The following is a 24,837-nucleotide window of genomic DNA, read 5'->3' on the forward strand; positions in this document are numbered from 1 at the left end:
GATTCCAGAAATACTAACGGTTGAAAATCTTTTCGGGATGAGGAGGGGGACTGGAAGGGAAGAGGGATTAAACGTTGACTCACTTGAACAAAAATGAAAATAGCAATAATACTACTCTCTAAATGTCTAAATATCTTTTAAATAGGTCAGTACAGACTTAATGGGAAGAGCATGCCTGATTTGCAGGATCAATGGAGAACTCTCATTTGGTCCAAGCGATTTCGTAAAATACGTCATCGAGGGGGCAAGATTCTCAGCGAACTTGCCATTCGATTAGCGCGAGGGCACACAAGTCCGGCTCCACAAGAATGGCTTAAACTTCCTCCTCGTGGAGAACGGGCCAGATCTGATAAAGTATTAGCGATGCAAGTACCAACAAGGACCATTGGTAAGTACTTAACTGAATCTAACATAAGTAATAACGTAAAAAACTTGCAGATCATATACAGCTGTTCTATGCTAACTATTTGATCAATTTCGAATATTAGGATTTCTCTCCCCTCTCTGTCTCTCTCTCTCTATTTGAACGATAGACAGGACGAGACCAGTTTGAAGTTAGTTTCTTGTTGCTATGAAGACGAAACAGAGTATTTTTGTCCTTCAGCAACTATTGGAATATATCATACAATATCGAAATTAGAAATTAGTTCGTGAATGCATCGAAAAATCTTGGTGGATTGATGTGTTGAAAATATCATCGACATGGTTGAAGCCCTGGCAATTTCTTTGGTAGGATTATTAACTGATACATTGAGACAAAAGAAATCTGTTAAATTTTGTCGTAATGATCGTTGTGGCTGACTGTTACTGACTACGTTGATATACCAGTTAGTATCCCTGTAAAAATTTTGACGTGTTTTCTCGGAAAGTTACTGAGATAAAAAAAATTCAGACTTACAACAGATTTCCTACTTTTAACTAAATTTAACCCTCAGTTGCCAGAAATATATCAATTTAATTAATTTAATATTTTGTTCAGTCTACTCTTTTGAATTTTCATCTAGAGGAGTGGGGTGGATAATGGAAGTAAAACATAATTCCTCAGACAACCTCACCTCCTCAGCGTGTACGCTCTCAGCGTGGGATGTTATGACAGTAATTAACTAAGCCATTTCTTCAATGAAATTATATAAGATTCCAGTACTCCGTCAAACTTTTGCTTTGTACCTTTGCGCATATTTTGACTTATGAGGCTCCGATGATGTTTGAAAAACATAGTTTACGACTCAGCCCTGTAGTTACGTTAGCCTACTTTGCTTTTGCAGAACAAACTGTTATGATTGATCAATTTATATTTCCATCTTTAGTTTTCTGTCTTCGCAGCTGTTAGGTTTAAATAAGCATGTAAATAGACATTCGTTTTGAAGGGTCAAATTTTATAAACCTTCAAAAGCAGGTAGATTGTAAAAAATACAAGGTAAATAACATGAAAGCGAGAAAGTGCCTGAAATCTCAGGAAAATTCTTGGCTCGCTTCCTTTTACAGACTAAATCCAAAAAACTTGGGCTGAATGCTCTCTTCGTACCAAATGCTGTTCAAATTTCATTCAAATTTCGTATTGTGACTTAAAATAATTATTTATAAGAAAAGCTTTAAAAAGCTAGGGGGAATTTTATTTTGGATATATTTTATGGGGAAAAATGGCCACACAACAAAGAAAATCTATTACTACTACTACTACTAATAACTCACTGTAGCACCAAGCCACCTGAGGCCGACACAGCTACGTGCATCATCCTCCATCCCAATATATTCAAAGCCTCCCTCTTTACACCTTTTAAGAAGCACCAATCTCTTTTAAATCCTCTGCTACAACCGTCTCCCACCCTATTTGGAGACGACCTGCTTTTTGTTTGCCCCAAGATGGTTGACCGACAAGGACAGTTTTTGGCAAACTGTCATTCTTCATCCGCAGAAAGTGTCCTAGCTATCTCAACATTTCTTTCACTATACCCCTAGAAGGTAGGATTGAACCAGGTTTTTGAACAGCTTACTGTTTGAAATACGGTCATTTAGACGGGTACCCTTTTGCAGAACAATACCCACTTTTTTGTTGAAACAAAAGTTGGAGGTTATGTTTTTAGTTAGACAGCTGTGACATTTGTAGAGAGGAATCAGTTTTACGACAAATTCGAACTACTTTTCTGGACTTAAAGCTAAAAAGTAAAACTAGCATTTTGCTTGCTATAGTACCCCTCGTTTCTTTTGCTAGTAAGATTTCTCGCCACTACTGCGTAAAAAAAAGGCCCATTCTCTGTAATTTTTTTATATTTTTGTGAAAGTATTATTATATTATTATTAAGAACATTAATGATAAAATATTATTAATAATATTATATTATTATGATTTTTTCATCAACATAGCTGAATTTTATTCCCAATGATTTTTGGCTTCGAGGTCGAACTAATGCTCCCTAATAGTCTTGCCAACCTGATATATATTATTGACTTTTGTAGATGGCCTTAGTGCCTCATGTGTCTTAGGTTGTGAGCCTGACCTAAGAGCAGTTCTTTCCTCATTGTGAAGATAGGTTTACAGCTTCTTCTTCTTCTTGTGTGTATTGAGCAAGAAGGCTGATTCGTTTCTACGCTCGTTAGTCTTTTGTGCATGACATAGCACGAAAATAGAAAGATATCCTAAATAACATTTTATGCAATGGTATTTATACCACCCATTTAATAACGCTAAGAGTTTCAAAAAATTTAACCAAGAATCATTGACACTATTTAAAAAATAACGTTGGAACCATTGCATAAAATGTTATTTAGGATATCTTTCTATTTTCGTGCTATGTCATGCACAAAAGACTAACGAGCGTAGAAACGAATCAGCCTTTCTTGCTCAATACACACAAGAAGAAGAAGAAGCTGTAAACCTATCTTCACAATGAGGAAAGAACTGCTCTTAGGTCAGGCTCACAACCTAAGACACAGGAGGCACTAAGGCCATCTACAAAAGTCAATAATATATATCAGGTTGGCAAGACTATTAGGGAGCATTAGTTCGACCTCGAAGCCAAAAATCATTGGGAATAAAATTCAGCTATGTTGATGAAAAAATCATAATAATATAATATTAGATTTTCGAAAAAGGGGAGAAACACCCCAACAAACTCAACTGATCTTAAGTAAAATAAGAAACATTTAGCCTATTAGAGAGCTTTATTGTAGAGGTTTCTAGTTTCTATCTACAAAAATGTGAAATTTCACATGGTAAAATTCTAGTTAATTGACTTCTTGCTATCTCGGAAAGGGTTTAGGTTAGGAAAATGAAACTTTCAGGGATAGGTCTACAGGCTAAAGTATGCCCCGGGAAGGTATTTTAAAGTACCCACATCTACTCCTTCTCCCTCTAGAGGGCTCTGAAATTTGCCTACATGACAGGTCTATACCTATTGAAATTTTGACAAAACAACACTTTACCTTAATTTTCAGTTACTAGTTGCTTTTTCTCTGCCTTTAGTTCTGAAAATGCAATTCCTGTTATTTGAGTAGAATTTTGAGCTATATCAATGTTCTTTTTTCAGAATTTAGGAAATGTATTTGCATATCTTTAAAACCTTATAAAATGGAATTGAGCAAAGTTATGAAGCTGAAAACAATTTTGTTGTACTTCAATTAAGCAGAAGATCTATTTTGCAAGGTTTCCCTTTTATAACCGACATGTTTTTAAAGGTCATCAAAGGTCAGGGCCCTCTAGAGGGAGAAGGAATGGTGGTAGTTGCTTCAAAATACCTTCCCGGACATACTTTAGTCTATAGATTCATCCCTGAAAGTTTCATTTTCCTAACCTAAACCCTTTCTGAGATAGCAAGAAGTCAATTAACTAGAATTTTTACCATTTCACATTTTTTTTTTCTCCAGAAAAAAGATTACTGATGCGTGTTTATTATTTTTTGTTGTTGCTTTATTATTTTTTTTGTTACCTCCTAAAACGGCAAACTAAAACTGAATTGGTCAAAACTGTCATCAGTCTTATTCACTTTTGAAACTTAACAAATAAGAAAAAAGAGAAATTCGACAGACAACATTCTATACTAAGAAAAATAGTGTTTATTCTTTTATAAATTTTATTTTAATAAAAGAATAAACACTATTTTTCTTAGTATAGAATGTTGTCTGTTGAATTTCTCTTTTTTCTTATTTGTTAAGTTTCAAAAGTGAATAAGACTGATGACAGTTTTGACCAATTCAGTTTTAGTTTGCCGTTTTAGGAGGTAACAAAAAAATAATAAAGCAACAACAAAAAATAATAAACACGCATCAGTAATCTTTTTTCTGGAGAAAAAAAAATGTGAAATGGTAAAATTCTAGTTAATTGACTTCTTGCTATCTCAGAAAGGGTTTAGGTTAGGAAAATGAAACTTTCAGGGATGAATCTATAGACTAAAGTATGTCCGGGAAGGTATTTTGAAGCAACTACCACCATTCCTTCTCCCTCTAGAGGGCCCTGACCTTTGATGACCTTTAAAAACATGTCGGTTATAAAAGGGAAACCTTGCAAAATAGATCTTCTGCTTAATTGAAGTACAACAAAATTGTTTTCAGCTTCATAACTTTGCTCAATTCCATTTTATAAGGTTTTAAAGATATGCAAATACATTTCCTAAATTCTGAAAAAAGAACATTGATATAGCTCAAAATTCTACTCAAATAACAGGAATTGCATTTTCAGAACTAAAGGCAGAGAAAAAGCAACTAGTAACTGAAAATTAAGGTAAAGTGTTGTTTTGTCAAAATTTCAATAGGTATAGACCTGTCATGTAGGCAAATTTCAGAGCCCTCTAGAGGGAGAAGGAGTAGATGTGGGTACTTTAAAATACCTTCCCGGGGCATACTTTAGCCTGTAGACCTATCCCTGAAAGTTTCATTTTCCTAACCTAAACCCTTTCCGAGATAGCAAGAAGTCAATTAACTAGAATTTTACCATGTGAAATTTCACATTTTTGTAGATAGAAACTAGAAACCTCTACAATAAAGCTCTCTAATAGGCTGAATGTTTCTTATTTTACTTAAGATCAGTTGAGTTTGTTGGGGTGTTTCTCCCCTTTTTCGAAAATCAGGCAAATTCTATCAGGCTCGTAGCTTTGGGTGGGTAACATAAAACTTAATGAATTATATATATTTGGGATCAGCATAAAAAGCCTCTACAATACAGCTCTCTGATAGGCTAAATGTTCATTATTTTACTTAAGATCAGTTGATTCTGGGTCTTTTTCGAAAATGAGAAAAAATTTTCAAGCTCGTAGTTTTTTATGAGTAACACTAAAAACTTAATGAGTTATATATATTTGGGATCGATATAATAAAGCCTCTATAATAAAGCTCTCTGATTGGCTAAATTTTCCTTATTTTACTTAAGATCATATATATGTTTGGAATCAGCATAAAAAGTAAATTTTTTATGTATTTAATGTTATCACAATTCCTTCTTTAACTATTGGTTTTGGTCACTATTCGCCTGATGTGCTCCTTACTTACAGTTTGTTACTTCGAAATGCTTGATCTACGTGATGTAAATATTTTTTGGAGACTTATACCCATAGGTAGTAGCTCGGGTAGTTGAATTGCATTAAAATGATGTTTTTGCAAAGAAAAAATACTATGACAAACACAATAATGTTGGAATACTACTGAAAAAAAGAATCTAGGATGCTGCAAGGGGCTCAATCCGTCAGAAGTATTATCATGTCCTACATGACCAACTTTGTTCATATAAGAGCTCTGTCTGAAATAAAACAAGATTTTAAAATACTGTTTATAAACCTACCTATATACGTTTCTATAAGTCATTTGAAACATTTTTTTTTTGGCCTCATCATAGGCACCGGAGTAAAGAACGAAATGGTTTCGATATATTATTTATTTTCTTTTTTTCCCTACGCCACTTCGCATGGAAGGAGTTTTTGCAGAAACTTCGAAGGGGACTCACTCGATTAGTAATTGAAAGTTGTAGTGTACTCTATGTGAGGCAAAGGTAATTTGATGGCAACCAGTCCCTCTGCCTCGCTCTTTTTTGTTGAGTATTTACGGTTGTATTTGTAATACCTCTGGAACGGCTAAAGAAATTAACATGAAATCTTCTGGGAATGTTGAACTAAATATAATCACTATGTGTATTTAGCTTGTCAAAAGGCCATGTCTGCAATGTCTCGGGAACAGCTGAAAGTATTGAAGCGAGACTTTTAGGAAATGATTATCTACATCATAGAGTGTATCCTGATTGTCAAAAAGTCGCAATTACGAAATACCAGAAACGATGTATCTGTAATATTTGATTAAAGACTAAAGGTATCGGGTCGAAATATTTTCTAGTAATTTTTGACGGCAGTACTTGGTTGACATAGTTTTTAGAGTAAGGGCCTTGTGACGGATTCAGAACTTCATTTTTGTGTGTTTCCATCCTTTCAGGTAAAAACTGTTTATGTTTTCGGGTAAGAAACAAACTTCATTCATATCTAATAAAAAAGGAAAACATGTTTTATGTTGCAAGGTTAAATTACTACAAGGTTAATTACTTAAATTACTAATTAAATTAAAAGGTTAAGCTACTATGGGTGAAAAAAAGAATGATGCTATAAGGTGTTTAATAGGTACAGTACATAGTTATTTTTAATGTACCATTTTCTTTACTTTATGCAGAACAAAACATTGGCACACCGTTCTTCGACCGAGTTCCAAGTCGTGATGGGTCTCGCCTAACTCCAGTGAGTCTGCCACCTGGAATTTCGTTAACACCACAACCGATGACTACACAGTCTTCTAAGAGAAGATACGAAGAAACGAGTCCGGCTGATAACAGTAAGTTACACGGTTCAAAATGATAACTTATTACTTCAAAACTGTTAATGCCTGGTTGGTCATGTGCCTTGTTTAAACCTAGGCTTTGGACAGAAGTCCAATTTAGCGTCGCTACTCGGATTTACGTTGCCCAGTTCTTAAAATAAAATCAAATTAAATTTTAATTGTATTTTCTATTTAATTGTATTTTCTATATGCCAACAACAGTAATGAGAAAATGGGAGAGATTAAATAACAGGATAAACTGAAAGGGATTAACACAGTAAAACACAAATAAATAGGAGAGAAAATAGGGAGAGAAAATGAGAAAATGGGAGAGATTAAATAACAGGATAAACTGAAAGGGATTAACACAGTAAAACACAAATAAAAAGATGATTGGTGCGATATTATTAAAATCAGTGTTATACATTCTTTTTCACTGGTCCCCACCGTTTATTTTATGCTATTCATGGATTAGGTAAGTAACCACTAAAATACCATTTTATAGACTGGACATTTCAGGGTATCTAATATCACACCCTTGACTAGGTCTGCGGATAAACAGTCGTCCTTTGGACTGATAATTGTTTTTGATATTATTTTAAAGGTAAACACTTTAGATAGGCGGAGGAAGTGTTCAGAAATTTGTAGGAAATAAAGCTTGAGCTGAACCCTGAAATCTTTGTTCACGTGGCTCTATAACTTTTTTTTTAATACCAATAGAAGTTGGTATTAAAGATATTGTTCTATCTTAATGTAATAAAAAACAAGCTTGAAAAATAGATTTTTGACACAAGAATTGAAGGATGAAAAATTTTCAAGGATAAAAGTCGGTAAAAAACTCTACTATTGGTAACCAAGCTGGGGCCGTATGACATGCAGAATTTCCTTAAAGCATAAGAAATGAAACAAGCGAACTAGTGACAAGCCAGCAGATGTAACTTGCACTAAAACAGAAAGATACTCATTAGATATCTTTGATTTTATTAGTCTCGGATCTATCCATTTATCAAGCTTGAGTTACAATATTCCTAAGACTTTGTCTTAAAGAAATAACTAACTTTGCTTAAAAATTCAGAAAAGTATCCTTTCTTGAATGCAACCAATTTTGACTTAAAAAATCATTTGCCTCAAATTTCGAAAACAGAATCATTGGATGGATAGAGCAACGTCTCAGCTATGAAATGATGGCAAAATTGTCGTCTTTCGCTGGAATATCAAAATCGTAGGAGAGCAGAGAAACAATATACGAAAAATTGAATAAAGAACATAAGCCTTAAATGGAACGAAAAGAGGCTACAAGAAAAGATTTTAAGAAGGTGAAAGCTTCATGTGAACGGGGAAGAAGAGAGCTTTGGATCAAGGGTGCTTGGCGTATTATCCCCCCTTCCCCGGGGAAGTTCTCCTGCGAAAAAAACCCACACATACAAAATTGAGAAGCCAAATAGACAAGTAGGACAAATACAAATAATAAAGGAAAGCAACAATTTTGGGATAATCAATCTATTTCAGGGCTGTCACAGGTTCAAGGAGTTAAAAAATAGGGATTTTAGGGCCATTTTCTGGTAGAAAGGGGGACCTTAAGATACCTTCCTGACACCACACCGAAAGAAGGGTCATTACAGACCTGGTCCAGCTGCTGTTTGCCGTATAAATGACAAAATCAATATCATACTTGATATTCAAACCGATCTCTCATTAATTCAAAACCAGGGCGGTCAGCAATGCAGCATCATCATTTTTTGGAAAAAATATGAGTAGTATCAATATTATCCAACCCCTTGGATTTTCATATGGATCATCTCATGTTTCTTTTTTTCTTGATTGTCAACTATGAAGGTACACAAATTTGAAAAATACACAAGTACTATTTTGATTAATGACCAGAACATCATCACAAGATCACAGCATTTCGAAATCACTTGTTTGTTAAATTTTTTTGCTGTTTTTTTTTCTGGCTTCGGCTTTTCTTGCTTTCGACCTTCAGAAGTGCAGTTATCAGCAACTGGTTTTATTTCTACATGTAAGTACCTGAGTACTTTCAACAGCTGCTGATTCATTTTTCTGTTCAATGTGCTACAAGAGTGACCAATCCAACATGTTATGGGCAGGCTGATTTTCAATCAGGTCTTTCTTCTCAATACCCATTTTCGGCTGATTTCTGGCTTCTTCAAAAATATTATCAGTACTTTGCTCCTTGTTCCCTTTGGCTTATTTTTTTTTCTTGTAAGGACTTTTCAAGAGCCTCTATTCTTTGTTTGCAGGAAAAAAGTTCATTGAACATTTGCTTCTCTTTTTCTACAATCTTCCATCGTTCTTCTTTACTCTTTTTTACAGCTCTCTGGTTCTAGAGATAAAATTTAGTCTCTTGAAACGACATTCTTGTTTCATAGTCGTTGTTTTACATTGATTCGGGGAGAATACTTTACTGCGCATGTCCTTCTTGCTTCGACAACTTGCAAAAAAAGTTCGAGTACGAGACGTAAACGCGTAGCCTTATACTTCGTATTCTAGGCCCAAAGCAATACGTCGTGAGGCATTATATAAGTATAGTAGTCTAATATACCTAAGAGCATGGGAATGGCAGCATGAAGACATAATAATGGTGTCAGTTGTTTTAGTTCTGGAGAGGGGCTATAAACCTCTAATGAAGGGTTTTCGAACCTGACAATTCCAGTGATGTACTTTTTGATCTGAGCCGTTTTGAGCGGTTTCGGGCGTGTTTTTTTTATTATTAGTTTGAAAGCAACATTTTGATACTACAAATTAATGTAGAATTGAAAGTGAATAACAGTTACTATTCCTGGATTTCTTTTAGTTGACTATTTCTTAGGATTAATTTCTTTAGCCATTTTTTTTCGGTTACTATGGCCCGAGGATTGTTCTTTACTAGGTTAAAGCTACCACTGCAACAATGACACAATGATTAGGAACACAAGTGTTAGACATCAGTGGCTGCTTTGGTGAAAGCTATTAATCCACTAAGAGCGAGCTGAGAGAAAATGTCGAATCTCCAGAAACACATATCTAAACAATGAATACCAAAAAACCGCAGGTTAAGCGACTCCAGAGACAAAGAGGACACCAAACCTCTTAGTCCATCATTATTAAGAAGACTTGAATGCTGTGGCCTTCAAAATTGTTTTGCAGTCTTCAGGACACTAATAGTCACTAACACATTAAAAAGACTTCTTTGCTGAAGTATTGACATGGCTTAACCTTTCAAAACGAACCTTCTCTAGTTTAGGGACCTTGCGGCAGCCCTGCTATGTTCCAAATATAAGCATAATACAACATATGGTATAGAATATCCTATAGTACATATTGATATCTTTAGTAGAAATTGATATCTAATCCCTCTTGATTGTTGGGAATATTTTTCGTTTACGCATTTTATTATTGGTATTAGGGGAGGTGGTTATGATGCTCTTCCAATTGTGAGGATCTTTTTCTATTTAGCGTAAAATATTGCATTTAAATGTTTTCTAGACTAAAGTGAAAAAAGCGAGGTACCATGAACCTCTTCGGGATATTTCTTGGCGGATTGGCTTTGACTTTTGCCAAAGTTCGATTTCTTGTCCAAATTCTTCAAAAACTTCTGCTGAAACATAGGGTCCGCTGAATAAGAATCTTTCTTAGGGATTGAAAACCTTTAGCGTAACGAGCAAGGTGTTAAAGAATACTCCCTCATATACGGAACAGTTTCTGTTCTTTATAAATTTCAATGTTTCTCCTTAATTTCGGTAGAAACATAACTTGTTTTTTATTCATTTAATATGCTACCAAAGCGATTCTTGTTGGAGCTATGGAGCACCCTAGTTTGCGCTCTTACCGCATTCAGCGATAGCTGGAACAGAGTAAAGAGCCAAACACTCCTCATAGTAACCAAATATTTAAAAATACATATATATTTTTAACAGTCATGCAAAAAAGTTCACATTTCTAATTGATCCTGGAGCGGTAACTATTATTCCAATTAATCTTAATAGTAAAATGGTATTTTGAAAATAAATTTACAAGAACTTGAAAATTGCTCTTGAAAATGGCATCAAATTGAAATGATGATTACACCATTGGAATTGCCATTGTCGAATCTTAATAAATAACATTACATCCCTCAGCTTAATATATATATATATATATATATATTTTTTTTTTTTTTTTTTTTTTTTTTTTTTTTTTTTTTTTTTTTTTTTTTTTTTTTTGCATGGGTAGCACTGATTATGTTTCATCTTTTTCTCCTTAATGGAAACAATAAAGTTATCTTAAAATGTTATCTAAACCTTGCTATCCAAGAAGCAAAAACAAACAAATTTAATTTATAACGAAAAATATAAACGTTGAAATTTTAGATGAAAAAAATAAAGAAAAATAACGAAAGTAATTTTTTATGAATAGCTGGAAATTTTTGGCTGCAATGCAGCAGAAAAATTGCAGTGAAGTGTCGTTAATTTTAGTGAGGAAAAACTGTGAGAACATGTGCATAGTTTTGACAACAATAGAAAATGCTGGCGCTATAACTAACTGAGCTTCTCTATCAACTTTCTTTGTTTTGACTAGAAAAGGAGCAATCTTATGGACAGATGATAAGCCACTTGAAAACTAAATGATTAATGACAAATGATTGATGTTTTGACATCAAATGATTGATCAATTGATTGAATGATTGATGTTGATGACAAAGAACTATTAGTAAAAAAAAAAACTTATAAGTAACGAAAGAAGATATTAATGCAGAAAATAGAAGAATTAGAAACGGTGCAAACCCAGAAAATGGTGCAGATGCAGTTAATTTTTCAACTTTATTGGTACACTCGGAAGGGCTTTATGCAGTCATCTGAACGTTTAGACAATTTCGAGAATATTATAATACATATACTTACAAAAAATCCCGATGAAGCATTTCAAAAGAGAATGAAAGGAAGGTTGGAGTATAAATCAAGCTTATGAAGTTTTTTGAAAAGAGTATTACTAAAATCCTTACCCTGGAATTTTATCTATAAGAATAATTCTCTAATAAACGGGAGAGTATACAATCTGTTTATCAGAACTTTAAAAACAAAAGATCAACACGTGTTTCGATGCAAAACGAAAATATTAAGTGCGAGTAACGAAAGTGAATGAACGCGAACCTGTTAAACATCTGCTTCATAAAAGACAGGTGAATAAGACTGAAAAATATAAAAATGAAAATAAAGGATATAATATCCGTTTGTCCTACAAACAGCTACTTAAAAATTATCCAAGATTGCTGTTCTTATCTCTTCTCGATAAATTTGAAATCAATAAAAAAGCGGAGTTTATTGAATACACGATTCATTCATCTCCTCTTCAAAAAGTAAAAACTAACAGATGTTTTAAGAAAAAAAATTGCCGACTTCGAATAGAAAACTTCATTGTTGGTAAACAACCTGTTAAACTGTTGCTTGTTAAAAGAAAACAAATCGAACAAATTGAGCAAAGAAAATAAAAAATAAAGATTTCTATATAATTATATCATCAACTGATTTAAAATGGTGGCTTACTTCCATTTTTAATACCATTAGCAGCTGCAATAGGTAAAGTTGCTGTAACAAGTGGTACTACTGCATTAGGCACAAATACTGGAAAGAAAATAGTTGATAACATTACTGATTCTTCAAACGCTAAAGGTGAACGTTTAACATTACCCGGGACTTTACCGAAAGGTCGACGTTTAAAATTACTTGGTACACACAAAATTGTTGGATCTTGATCGGAAGTGGTTGTTGAAGCTCCCAAAAAACATAGTAGACCTAAGAAAATACAAGTAGAAATGGTTAAAGTACCTAAACAACGTGGAAGACCCTGAAAAATTGTTGAAGCTGAGATTCCACAATTCAAAGAATGCTTGCTTCCAAAAAACGGGGAACATCAGAAAGAATAAAAAATTACATGATACCACTGACAAATTCTGATATATTGAATGAACTGGGTCATTATTTGGTATCTTCGAGGTGTGTTTTCTTGAGGTAACTTACTAAGTAAAATAGAGAAGAAAAGAATGTGGTGTAATCAATTGTGAATGTATGGGATCGCCTGGGACGCATTGAGCTTGTTATTTCAATGACCTCAAGTACTTATTTGTAGAATTTTATGATTCTTTTGGAACCCAACCTGGAAATGAAATTGCAAATGTTTAAAGACTTCAAATAAACAAATTGTTATTTCAACATGTGTATCAAATATAAATAGAAGAAGAATTAGAAAAGAAATTATTCATTTATCGTAGAAGTTTGAAATATTGTGGATATGTTAGTAATGGTTTCTTAATATCCAAGTTTAAATTTAGGGCTTCAGGCTTATTTGCTTTCGCTATGTTACCCCTTGCTTCTTTAAGTCTTGGGACAGTTCTGATTTAAATATTGGAAAAAATATCTAAGAACAGCAGAAAGAAAGGCTGAGTATGAAACTGCTTGTTCATTCTATTTAGAATTGCTTGCTATGTATAAATCGGGTGATGAAAAAATAATTAAACAAGAAAACGAATTACAGAAAACCTTACAGTTTTTCCTCGGGAAAAATATTTGAAACTGGTAAAACTAAATGGTTGTAAATATTGCACGAATTTTGTACCGTCCAAAAATAACATTGACAAGTAATTTAAGAAATTTTGCGAAACCCCTGCCCTAGGCTGTTATCTTTTTTCTTTTTTTTTCATATCAGCCTGGATTCATATCAGCCTGAGGCAAACCAGGACTGTTTTTTTTTGTATGTGAAGGGGAGCTGGCTGCTTCTTTCTCCTTGATCTGTGGCCAGATCGTATTGACATCATCAACTGCTATACGAGGTAACAGTGAGAGTAATGGCCAGGTAACAGTGAGAGTATTGGTTAGGTAACAGTGAGGCTGTTGGCCAGATCTTATTGGCATCATCAACTGCTACACGAGGTAACAGTGAGAGTATTGGCCAGGTAACAGTAAGAGTATTGGCCAGATCGTATTGACATCATCAACTGCTACACGAGGTAACAGTGAGAGTATTGGCCAGATCGTATTGCCATTATCAACTGCTACACGAGGTGCCAGTGAGAGTATTGGCAAGGTAACAGTAAAAGTATTGGCCAGGTTGTATTGGCATTATCAACTGCTACACGAGGAAACAGTGAGAGTATTTGTCATCTAACAGTAAAAGTATTGGCCAGCTAAAAATAAAACTTTTGGCCAGATCGTATTGATATCATCAACTGCTACACGAGGTAACAGTGATAATTGAACTGCGTTGGATTGCGATCGAGGAATCAGACCTCGGTCCTGGCCGAGTGGTTGGTGCGCTGGATTCAGGATCCTTGGTCTGAGAGGGCAAGGGTTTGAATCCTAGTGTACCCAATTATTTAGTTTGGGACGGGGGTCAGTGGCGTGACTCTGTAAGCTCAGCCAGAGTCGACCCAGCTCTAAGCGGGTACCGGGAGAAATCTGGGAAAGGTAAACAGGAAGGGTGTGCGAAAGCACAGGATGGTTGGCCCCCAACCCCCCATTGCACTTCCTGGCTGAAGGGCCAAGAAACAGAGATCAGCACCGTCGGTAGGGACTGTAAAGTCTAATGCCATATTATTTACATTACCTTTAATCAGACCAGTCGCGTACCAACTAGGCCAAGCTGGCCTGTTCGGATAGTTTTTGGAATCTTTTGTGTTTTCATTTGACCTGTAGAATCACTAAAAATTTTGCAGGCTTCCAAAACTGAACCTGAGACCATCCTCTTCCGAGTCAAGCGCTCTAACCATTTGCGCTATCGGAGACTTGTTAAAAGTTCGACGGAAATCATTTTGTTAGATAAATTATTTCCGATTCGTAAAATTTGTTTAATAAAACCATCAACTAATAAATGGAGAAACTTTTAAGCGAAATGAAAATGGAAAATAAATATAACCGAACTATTAGGAAAGAAGATTTAGACATTGGAATGGAATACACATTTAAAGCAATGAAATGTATTACAACTAAAACTGGAAAGAAAATCGTTGATTTTAAAAGTGAAATGGTTGGTCTATTTGCTCCTAAGCGTTTTGATTCTAAAGCGGCTGATCTTGAAAAGAAATTTAAAAGATTAGATAAAGATATGATTTTAAAGGTTATTGAAAGAAAAGAGAAAGATGATAACAATTATTTAGATATTGCTATCGAGCTATCCACTAAATAATAAATCACGTTAAATTATTTCATTTTATCTGTAGTATAGGAAGAATGGAGTATAATTAAGCTCTTATTTCACAAATTCATCAAATTCTTATTTCACGAGACCTTTTTTGATCTTAAAGCTCATTACGGGAAATTGTGAAAGTGTTGAAAATTTTCATTTAAAATGGTGTGAATTCAACTATAGTGTAATGGTGTAATTGATGGGGTGATCTGGGTGGGATTTAGAACCTGTGCTCACATTGTGAAAAAGTGTATAAATGAGATCAAACTTTGATTTCCAAGAATCTGTTTTCATGTTGAATGTCGGGATGGAGAATGTTTATTCTTTGATGTTATAATGATGTAAAATAAACCGAAAATGAAGTAAATCGGTGTGACGATTAGGTGGTCCAAAACGGCAATTACTATACTACTTTATTCCATTGTTTATGTTGTGTAAGATGCCAAAGTTCAAACCAAAATCCCAATTAGAATAACACAAGAATTAGCTTACACTAGGTTACACCTCTGGTCATTTGAACTGAATGCGTTGTACTCCCCCTCCCCCCTAAATAAAAGCCGATAAGTTTTGAAATGTTTTTGTTTTTTTTTAGTAACCAGCACTGTTCTATATTCTGAATCCTTCTTACGTTTAAGAGCTGTACTAATCATTGTTTAAATTTCAGTTTCACCTGTGCCAAAGCGTTTGAGCCGCGAACAAGTACTACCTTCAGCTGCAAACCCTCTTCTTAGTAGTATCGCAGGACTTTCTGGAAGTCCCTTACCCCCGAGTATGCTTGGCTATCTTCCAGGTTTGCCTCCAGGTCTGCTCCCACAATTAGGTCCAGGCATGAGACCTATGCTTCCAATACCAGAAATTTATCAAAACCTTTTGCCACCAGTGTCCACTGCACCTCTCCCAGGCGGTAAGTTAAGCTTCCAAAAATACAGTTCGGTAAAAAATCTGGCAGACTACTCGTTTCCACATGTTCCTAATAATCAGTGTAAATACTTCGGTAGAGATTGGTCATAATTGTGGAAAGATGCTTGAGTGATTGTAGGTGGAAACCATTAAACATTTCTTTTATATTTATGACATATCAGAATTAAGCCATATTATTGAGCTACACACAAGTTTTTGCGGGCTTTTATTTGCGGTATCCTCTGAAGCTATGCGACTTTGTAGTTTTGGCAGAGGAATATATAGTTCCTGATAACGCTTAAATTATTGACTCCAATATTGTTTTAGGTTACGTTTTATAAAGCCTCCGCACTCTCTTCCTGCAATTAAATAAAAAAACACTTTTTTTCAAATAAGCAAATTTTCAAACAAAATTGAAAGTTCTAAGACGAGCAGAAATTAAATCTTATAATTATTTAAGCTTGAAACGACGCGAAGTTAATGAAGTTACGCGAAGAAATGAATAAATGGCATTTAAATAGCAAATTATATTTTTTTTTCAGGGGTTGAGCGCAATACCGCTGCCAAAGGAAAGAGGGATGTGGGCACAATGTATTTTTTTTTTTCTGACCCAGGCACTTTGTATAGAAGGATTTGTCGTAGGAATTTTGAAAGGATCTCGTTTGATGGAAAATTAAAAGATCTAGTGTCCTTTTTAAGAGTCAAAAGTGATTAGAGGGCAACCAGCCCTCTCTTCCACGTCAATTATTTCCCCAAACACTTCCAATCAAAATTTTGAGGTAACCATTTTGTTCATTTGAAAGGTTCAGTAATTATGTCTTTGTGGGTGACCCCCCCCCCACGCATACACACACACATCCCTCAGGGCTAGTGCCAAAAGTTATACTAGCTGCCCATTATTAACATATAAGGTTTGTTTAAGGGGTGGCTATATAAACTTTAGAGGAGGCCCATTCGGTTGCAAATCAGAAGTTATAATGCCCTCATTGCGAGTCAAAAGTCCGGAGGGCAATGGATTTGGGTATGAAGTTGGAACTGTCAGAGAATGCTTAAAGGGGAAGATCAATATACCAAAAGTTGATATGTGCAGGCACTACTAACACTAATGCCGCTGCTACTTTTGCTACTGGTTGCCCTCCAATCGCTTTTAACTCTTAAAAAAAGAACTAGAACTTTTAATTCCAATTAAATGAGCCTCCTCTATTGTTTAAACGACCACCTCTTCCAAAAGAACATTATTTGTCCCGAGGACATAGCTTACAACTCTTGGCTCCAGGCTCGGGGGGATTGTGTCAACCCTGAAGCCTTGTTATAGGATCTTCGGATTATTTTGAACTAAACTGCTATCTCCAAATTTCTATCAGATACATTTGAGGGGAAGAGGGCGTTGGGGAGGGGAGGGGAGATTAGTTACCCTTTGATCAACTTTGACTCTTAAAAAGGGCACTAGACCTTCTGATTCCTAATCAAATGAGCCCCTCCAAAATTCATACGACCACTCCTCCCATATAAACCTTGTGTGTTAATAATGAGAAATTAATATAACTTGTAGCCCTTGCCCCGAGGGCTCTTGGGGATGTCACCCACAAAGCCATAATTACTGGACCTTTCAACTATGCTGAGCAAAAAGGATATATCAAAATTTTAATTCAATTGTTTGGGAATTGATGGGTGTTCGGGGGGGGGGCTGGCTGCCCTCCATTCACTTTCGGCTTTTAAAAGGGCATTAGAGCTTTCAATTCCCAATCGAATGAGATCCTTTCGAATTTACTACTCGAACTTTACTAAGTGCATTGGTAAGAAAAAAATAACACATTGTCCCCACATCGCTCTTTCCTTAGGCAGTTCTATTGCGCGGGCTTTGGTAAGCCAAGGAATTTTCATAATTCCAGTTTTTCTGGCATTGTTTTGTGTAAAATGTGCAAATGTATTTCTTAGGACCTAGCTCCCTCCAAATAACTCTCAATGTTTCCTGCTTCCCTGTGAAAAAAGATATGAGTCATACTGACGTGTATAAAACATAGTTTTTTGATTTACAGAGTATGTCGAGGGTTTGATGCTCAGAAGTTTCAAGAAATTCTGGTCTAAGTCCCAAAAATACTTTATTTTAGTGCAAGCCTTGTAAAAGAGTGCGATTTCTGGCGTTTAAAAAAGGATAAGAAAAAATCATTGCATTGTCATATAGTTTGATATCACTTTGTCACGAATTATGTTGGCAGCCCGTGCAAACATGGGCAGAGTTTGTCTGTATGTTTGTTGCCGCCCCTCTGTAAAACGTGACAGAATTGATCTTTCCTTTTAGGACTGCCGGTCTTGCCGTCTGGGCTTCTGCAGCAATCCCAGCGTATGCCACCTACCGCGCCTATACAAGGTGCACCTATGAAGCTAACCAGTGAACACCGAGGTTCAAGTGGTCATCGCCATCATTCCACTATTACTCGTATTGCTGGGAGCTCTGGAAGAAAACAGGTGGCTACGTGGATGGATGCTCCTGATGATTTATTTTTCAAGTCGTCCCCAACTATCAGGTTTATTTATTTTATTATCCCATTGAATAGTAGGCGTTTCGACGAGTCTTTGGTCTAAGTCACTAGGTCTTGAATTGGGAGTCTGGTTTCGACTTGATGAGTTAATTTCAAATAGAAGTCCAGTATCCCACCACTCCTTTTTAGCCTCGGTAAAAAAAAATATATTATGCGTATATAAGGCTAAAAATCAATTATAACTTAAAAGAGGATTTAAACTTAAGTTTAGAAAAGATTTGACATATTTCGTCTTGTTTGTTGTGCTGTATTAAGTTTTGAGCTCCGTGTGCCGGGGATGTATTCCGCAAAGTTTACACGCTTGATTAGTTTAGCTTATTTTTCAATCAAAACACAAACAACAGAATACACAAATATTTTTATATACACTAGAAAAATATGTAGCTTTATATTGCCTGTCTCCACTTGCTTTGGGGCATCAACCCTAAAAAAAACCTCATGTCACCTCCCGTTGCTCGCTATTATTGACTTTGTTAGACAAGACTGTTGATGTTAGCCATTCAAAGCAATACGTGGTAGCTAAGCTTTGAAAGCTAACTTGGTGCAGAAAAGAATCTAATAAAATATCTAATAAATATAGAAATAAACTCAAAGTTCTGATATAGCTAATCGATTTAAAAGTATTTAATTTTTATAAATTGAACTCCCAGTTGCCGAGGAAGCAATGCCGCACGGCGGCGGATTCGTTCCCGAAAAGTCTCATAGTCCATATAAGATGAGTGGTTAATATAAACATTTATATTAATACTTGATGTGTAATGTGTAAAATAATTGTGCATCAGCTGTTGTGAAGGAAGGGCAGTGGGTATTTCGTAGGCAGAAGGGAGGGGGCAGCTATCTAAAAGGGTGCAATTCAATGCCCGAATTGTCTAGGTAATTTCAAAGACTACACTGCCTTTTCATGCCAATAAGTAACAGTTCGAATAGGGATAAATCCTTTCATTAGACAGTGAAAAAAAAAAATCAAAAGTATATTGGATATTTTGATCACATGTATAGTGATCGTCATCAGCAGAAATACCGTATTTCTGCTGATGACGATCACAAAATTTCTCTGAATAAAAAATTATTTGGAACACAAAATGTATTGATTTTAAAGTTACCCGCTAAAAGCTGTTGGCATATGAAATTTTTAGTAACAGGAATTAAATTTCCCCAAAAAGGGGTACCATCTTGATGGTAGCTATGCAGTAAAATCCAACATGTATGAGAAACTTAAAGGACTATATTTGAAATTCTCTTATGAAGTGAGCGAATATTTACGATATATATGAATAAAGGATGAATCATTCAGTATGAAACCCGAGGGGGGAAAGCTCCCTTACTATATAGGTGATGATAGTTTAAACTCGATAACTATGCTTATTTTGCAAAAGCAAATATACTAAATTGACTCTTTTCCTTAAAGCCTTGCTGTGCAAAAGCTAACTTTGATTAAAAGAGCTGGGTTTGATAGGTTGTACCCCTCCTCATATTTAGGATAACCCTGGGTATAATACAAAAACGCACAGAAATTATTAAAAAAGAAAGTTTTCTCAACTGATAGTAAAGGGCGACATTAAAATTTACAAACGAACAGAAAATATTCTAAATATGATAGTGGCTGTGCACTCTTCAAACCCTTCCGTGATTGCGCTAAAACTTTTTTGTTGTAGCCAATGCTTTGACAACGACTACTTTAGCACAAGGGCGGCATTTGCTTTAAATATCAATATTTTCCTTTCAAATTTTTCAAAAAGCTATTGGTAAATAGAAATTTACAGTTGCAGGTTAAATACATTTGTTGCACTCATAAATGCTTTTACCATGGATCTTTCAATCTTTAGCATAATGAGCAGGGCTAAAATTAGGTCTTTAAAAATACTCTTAAATACTTTTCAAATTTAATCTTTGTCAAGACGATTGATTTATTGTGATCGAAACCTATAGAGCACCTTCTTTGTCATTTTCTCTGTTTATTTCTCCGTGGACTAAATGAAGTTGGTAACAGAACGATGAGTAAAACAATATTATGGGATGATATCTACCAACGAACATAGAGACAAAGGCAACTGGTGTTAGACTCCATTAGCTAAAAAAAACGATCGAGGTTATTTCTAAATTTCATCTTCTGATTTCAGGCGTCAGAGAAGAATGATAAATCCAAACGAAGCTAAGAGATGCGCACGGAAACCGTGGAGGAATTTGCCACCCCGGATTGCTGCTGTTTTTGCACCGCTGCTCCCAAGTCGTGCAGCGGCTCCTGTCCCTGCTACTCCTCAGGTTGAAAACCTCCGAAGTTAAACCAAAATGCCATCTGCTTCTATTACGAATGTTAAAGGATTCAAATTGTTCAATTTTGGATTTTGTTTTTCTTTTTTCAGTTCAAATGTGAGCGTTAATCTACAAAGATTGATTGATGTGGGTTCTAAATTGCTTTTGTTCTTCATTTTGATTTATCCAACTAATTGATGGTCATGAAGCTAAAGTTTCATATCCTACTGTTCAGATCTGTGGCTGCTGATAAGGTTACTGCGTATTTCTCCGAACTGCAGTTTAAATCTTATTCAAATATTTGCTCTTGTACTTTATATGTATTAAATTACTAGTACGCCAAACAAAGAATCAACTAAACTCTCCCCCTCCCTATTCTATCCCACCTTTCTCTTTTTGTTTTTTTCTGCATTTACCTTTGTACTTAAAACCATAGTTCGCCTCTAAAACTTAGTAGCACTGTCTTTCGTGTCTTCTTTAGTCGCTGCCTTTCCTGAACATTTTTTCTTCAGTCTAAATTCCATTACCACACTACAGAATTGATAAAGAGCAAAAATATTGGGAACCTCTTCCTTAAAAAACGGATTCAGGGAAGTTTGATATCCTGAACCGATTATTCACTTTTGATCTCCAACCTCTTGTTCAATTGGTTTCTAACTGGCCAAGTATGGTTTATTTGCTACCCAAGTATATATGAAAGCCTTAAATAGACCTCCAATGTTCTGACAGTTAAACCCTCCCTTCAAGCATGAACTAATTAAGAAAGAGGGGCTGATAGAGAAACATGTATTTGAAAATTTTTAAATATTCAGGTGTTCCCGTGTTTATTTCATAAGTGCCTACTGTTGATAAATATCAGGAAGCTTCTTCTAAAGCCCTTGAGCAGTAGCTTAGAAAAAAAGTGACCCTTTTGGTTAAGCGATGCCTTTGGTAAGGATTTCATTTCACTAAGAAAAAAAAATTAATACGTAGTAAGAGTAAAGTAAATATGAAAATGAACGGTTTCCATAATTAAAGTATGTAGATTGTGAAAAATATGTATTTTTTTAAGGTACTGATTCAATTTAAACACACTAACTAAATTCTAAGGTCCTTTACATCAACCAAGTTGAAATTGCTTATCTTAAATTAAAAGGGATCTTTCTTTTCTTAATGATTACGTTTAACTGTTTTCTGAACCCCCCCCCCCGCCCTTACTTCAGAATACCTTGTAAACATAATTTTAGAAATATATTTTTTACCCCCTCCCCCTCAAACAGTGAACTCTTTTCGTAAGCTTTGGACCTGTACATAAGATACTTCAATACAGTTATGGAGTTAATTATACACATCTGCAATCTGATTTTTACCGAATTTAAATTTATTCATATGCATATTTTATGGTAGAGGTATAATGGCATCTGATTCCTACATTACTAAAATTTGATTCGATTTGGATATATGGGATGCTTCTAGTTAACTTTTTGTATTTTGAATCGAGAGGGCTCTTCGTCAAATTTATCGTAAGCTAGTGGATCAAATCCACCATACTTGGTCCTAAGTTCCTCAGCCTTTTACCAGAAAGGGTTCAATTCTGTTAGCTTTCAATTGTTGCTTAAGCCATAAAAATAGTGTTTATTTTCATTTTGCCTGCTATTGATAAATTTAGGTCTAGAAGATATGTTCTTCGTTTTCTTTTTTAACTCGAAATTTAGTTATCAACTCAGTTCGATTGATTGAGGTTTTTGATATTTAGTTGGCTGTCTTTGATGTAGCTATAAAGTAGAAACACTTTTTCCCGATTATCTGTCTTTTAGTATATCGTGTCATATTCTGTTTTGTAAACCCTCTTTTCTAAGTAAAAATACCTTGATGAATTCTTCATTTTTTTGACCAGAAGGTTTGTTATTGTTGGTTGTAAGACCAAAGGATGTAAAATATAATAAACCACCCTGGGGTTAGTATGAGACCAGTTGACGCTAATTGGAACCAGCAACATGGAAGGAAATTCAAGCTTGTTATCTAAATAATGATAATTAGAGGTAGTATATACCCATTTCGACCTCAACCTAGTAGTTAAACCCTGTACTATTAGAGGATGCAAAAGCTATGGCTGGCTCTTTGGCTACGATAATTTTAACAGTAGATCTTGTTGTAAGAAATCTAATGACATTTTGTGGACTCAGCAAAGATTTGCAATTTGTGATGAGCGCCGTCTAGTGTTAATCAGAGGAATCATAAAATTACTTAAAAAGACATGTAAAAATATCATTTGATTTATTTTTTTCCTTTTGTTTTAGATTGAGTAACCCTGTTGTACCACAGGGGATTGATGCTCTGTGTGGCAATACGGGGCCCAGGGTTTGATCCCACCGCTTGTCCCTGTAAAAAGAAGCAACTGAAACGTTCGACGCCCTATGCGCCAGCAATGTCTCTGGAGGATCTTGCCCTTTTTATTTAAATTTAGTCCGAGAAGAAAGTACCAACTTTTCCAAAAACCTTCAATAGGTATATTTGTGTACTTTTTTTTTACATGCATATTTTTTTTATAATAGACCGACCCTAATTATTTTAAATCAATTAAATTAGATAAAAGCAATAGAATCTGCCTATTTTCAAAAATCCTAGATTAAATCCTTTGGCGTAGGCTTTTCAATCAAATCCAAATTTTGATAAATTAAAACTAAGATTGTTTTGAATTTTTCTAATTCTAGATGATGGTTACATCAATGGTGGTTCTAGGCCTGGGCAGGAGGTAGCTGCCACCCTTCCCCAGTTGTTCTGACATCTTGCATTAATTTCCTTTCTTTTTATATTTTTGTGTACTTGTGGTCATACCTTGCCCCCCCCCTCCTCAGATTAAGAGGCCTAAAACCGCAATTGGGCCACATGAATTGGAAAAGGGATAAACAGGAGCATTTGATTACTGTCAGGACTATTTACAAGCGACTTAATAGGCCTTGTTTTATAAGGAATAATATAACATTTGGTTCAAGCTCTTCAACTGAATTCTGTATTTTTGGGTCTAAGCCTAATTTGTAGTGTTAATACCAAAATTTCACTGACACTTCCATGAAAACTGTGCTACTGTGTTTAGGACATAAATGGGCTTCAGAAGAAAATTAATCTTCATTTGACAAAACAAATGAAATAGTACTTGTACTCTAGTACCTTATGCGTAATATTTAAACTAGGAATCAAAAAGTTGAGGAAGATATTTAGAAACTGCAGAGAAGAACTTGCATTGGTTTCGGAACTTCAATTTATCCAGTTTGATAAATAATCGGTTCTCTGACAATATTTTATTTCATATTTAATTGAACTCATTCAGCAAGTCAAAAAGGAGTGGGATAAGTTTGGCACACCCTTCAATACTATACCCACTAGTGGGACAGTTTTCCCTTCCAATAGTTACGCAACATGTTAATTGAATTATATACCATTTTAGTGACTATTTTGGATTAGATTTGGTATCGACAAATAGTACGCGGATATCTTATATTGAAAGATATTATATTGGCACAATGATCTTTTTCAAAGGTGTCAATACTTTTTATCATTACCCTGTCTAAATCTAGTCGTTTTTCTGTTTTTCCTTGAAAGCCTCGAGCTCTTCAAATATAATTTTTATTTTCAGCAATCCCCTTGAAAAGAAACATTAATAAGGTCTTAGCTCAGTCTGCTACAGAGATACGGGGACGTAAAACTCAGATTCGACTCTTTGTTTTTACCGTTATACATGATACAGTTGCACTCTTGTCTAGAATACCGTCGTGTCCAATACAGGGTTGCCAACTTGCCCACTTTTCTTGTGAAATGCGCTCTTTTTTTCATTGCCCTCTTTCACTCCACGGACCAGATTTGCACTCTTTTTGCCCATTATTTGCTTTTCGCACTCTTTTATGAAATGATTATGGAAAAAGTATTAAGCGAAATAAAAAATTCAAATTAAAGTATTTAAGTGCATAAGATAGAACAGCTAGCCGGTATGATCTCTGTTATCTCTGCCTTGGCTGTCCCACAGGCGTCTTTCTGGTATTTTCAACCACTTATGCAGAAGTGGTTGATATCGAAGTAAAATAACAAATGAAAACGTGGTAGATTCAGTTAAAAAACATGGAAGGAAGTAAAAGTTGTTGGGCACAACCATTCTTCTTGGAAATGAAGAAGTGAGTATTCAACATGCAGTAAGGCGATGGAGAAGCAACAAGCAAAACAA

General features: G+C 35.1%; 1 protein-coding gene across 2 annotated transcripts in view; it reads left to right on the forward strand.

The window, feature by feature from the left end:
* The window catches only part of LOC136029237 (metastasis-associated protein MTA1-like), an 89,943-nt gene extending 67,448 nt beyond the window's left edge, over positions 1–22,495 (forward strand). The window contains exons 12-16 of one of the 2 annotated variants that reach the window (XM_065707466.1): positions 146–388; positions 6,643–6,801; positions 15,608–15,847; positions 18,146–18,371; positions 20,507–22,495. In XM_065707466.1, the coding sequence (XP_065563538.1) occupies positions 146–388; positions 6,643–6,801; positions 15,608–15,847; positions 18,146–18,371; positions 20,507–20,669 (1,031 nt within the window). In that variant the 3' untranslated portion in view covers positions 20,670–22,495. The remainder of the gene's footprint in view (positions 1–145; positions 389–6,642; positions 6,802–15,607; positions 15,848–18,145; positions 18,372–20,506) is intronic. The other variant, XM_065707467.1, reaches the window with a different exon arrangement.
* The last annotated feature ends 2,342 nt before the right edge of the window (positions 22,496–24,837 follow it).

This window comes from Artemia franciscana, chromosome 7, assembly GCF_032884065.1.
Source record: "Artemia franciscana chromosome 7, ASM3288406v1, whole genome shotgun sequence".
Lineage (NCBI taxonomy): Eukaryota > Metazoa > Arthropoda > Branchiopoda > Anostraca > Artemiidae > Artemia > Artemia franciscana.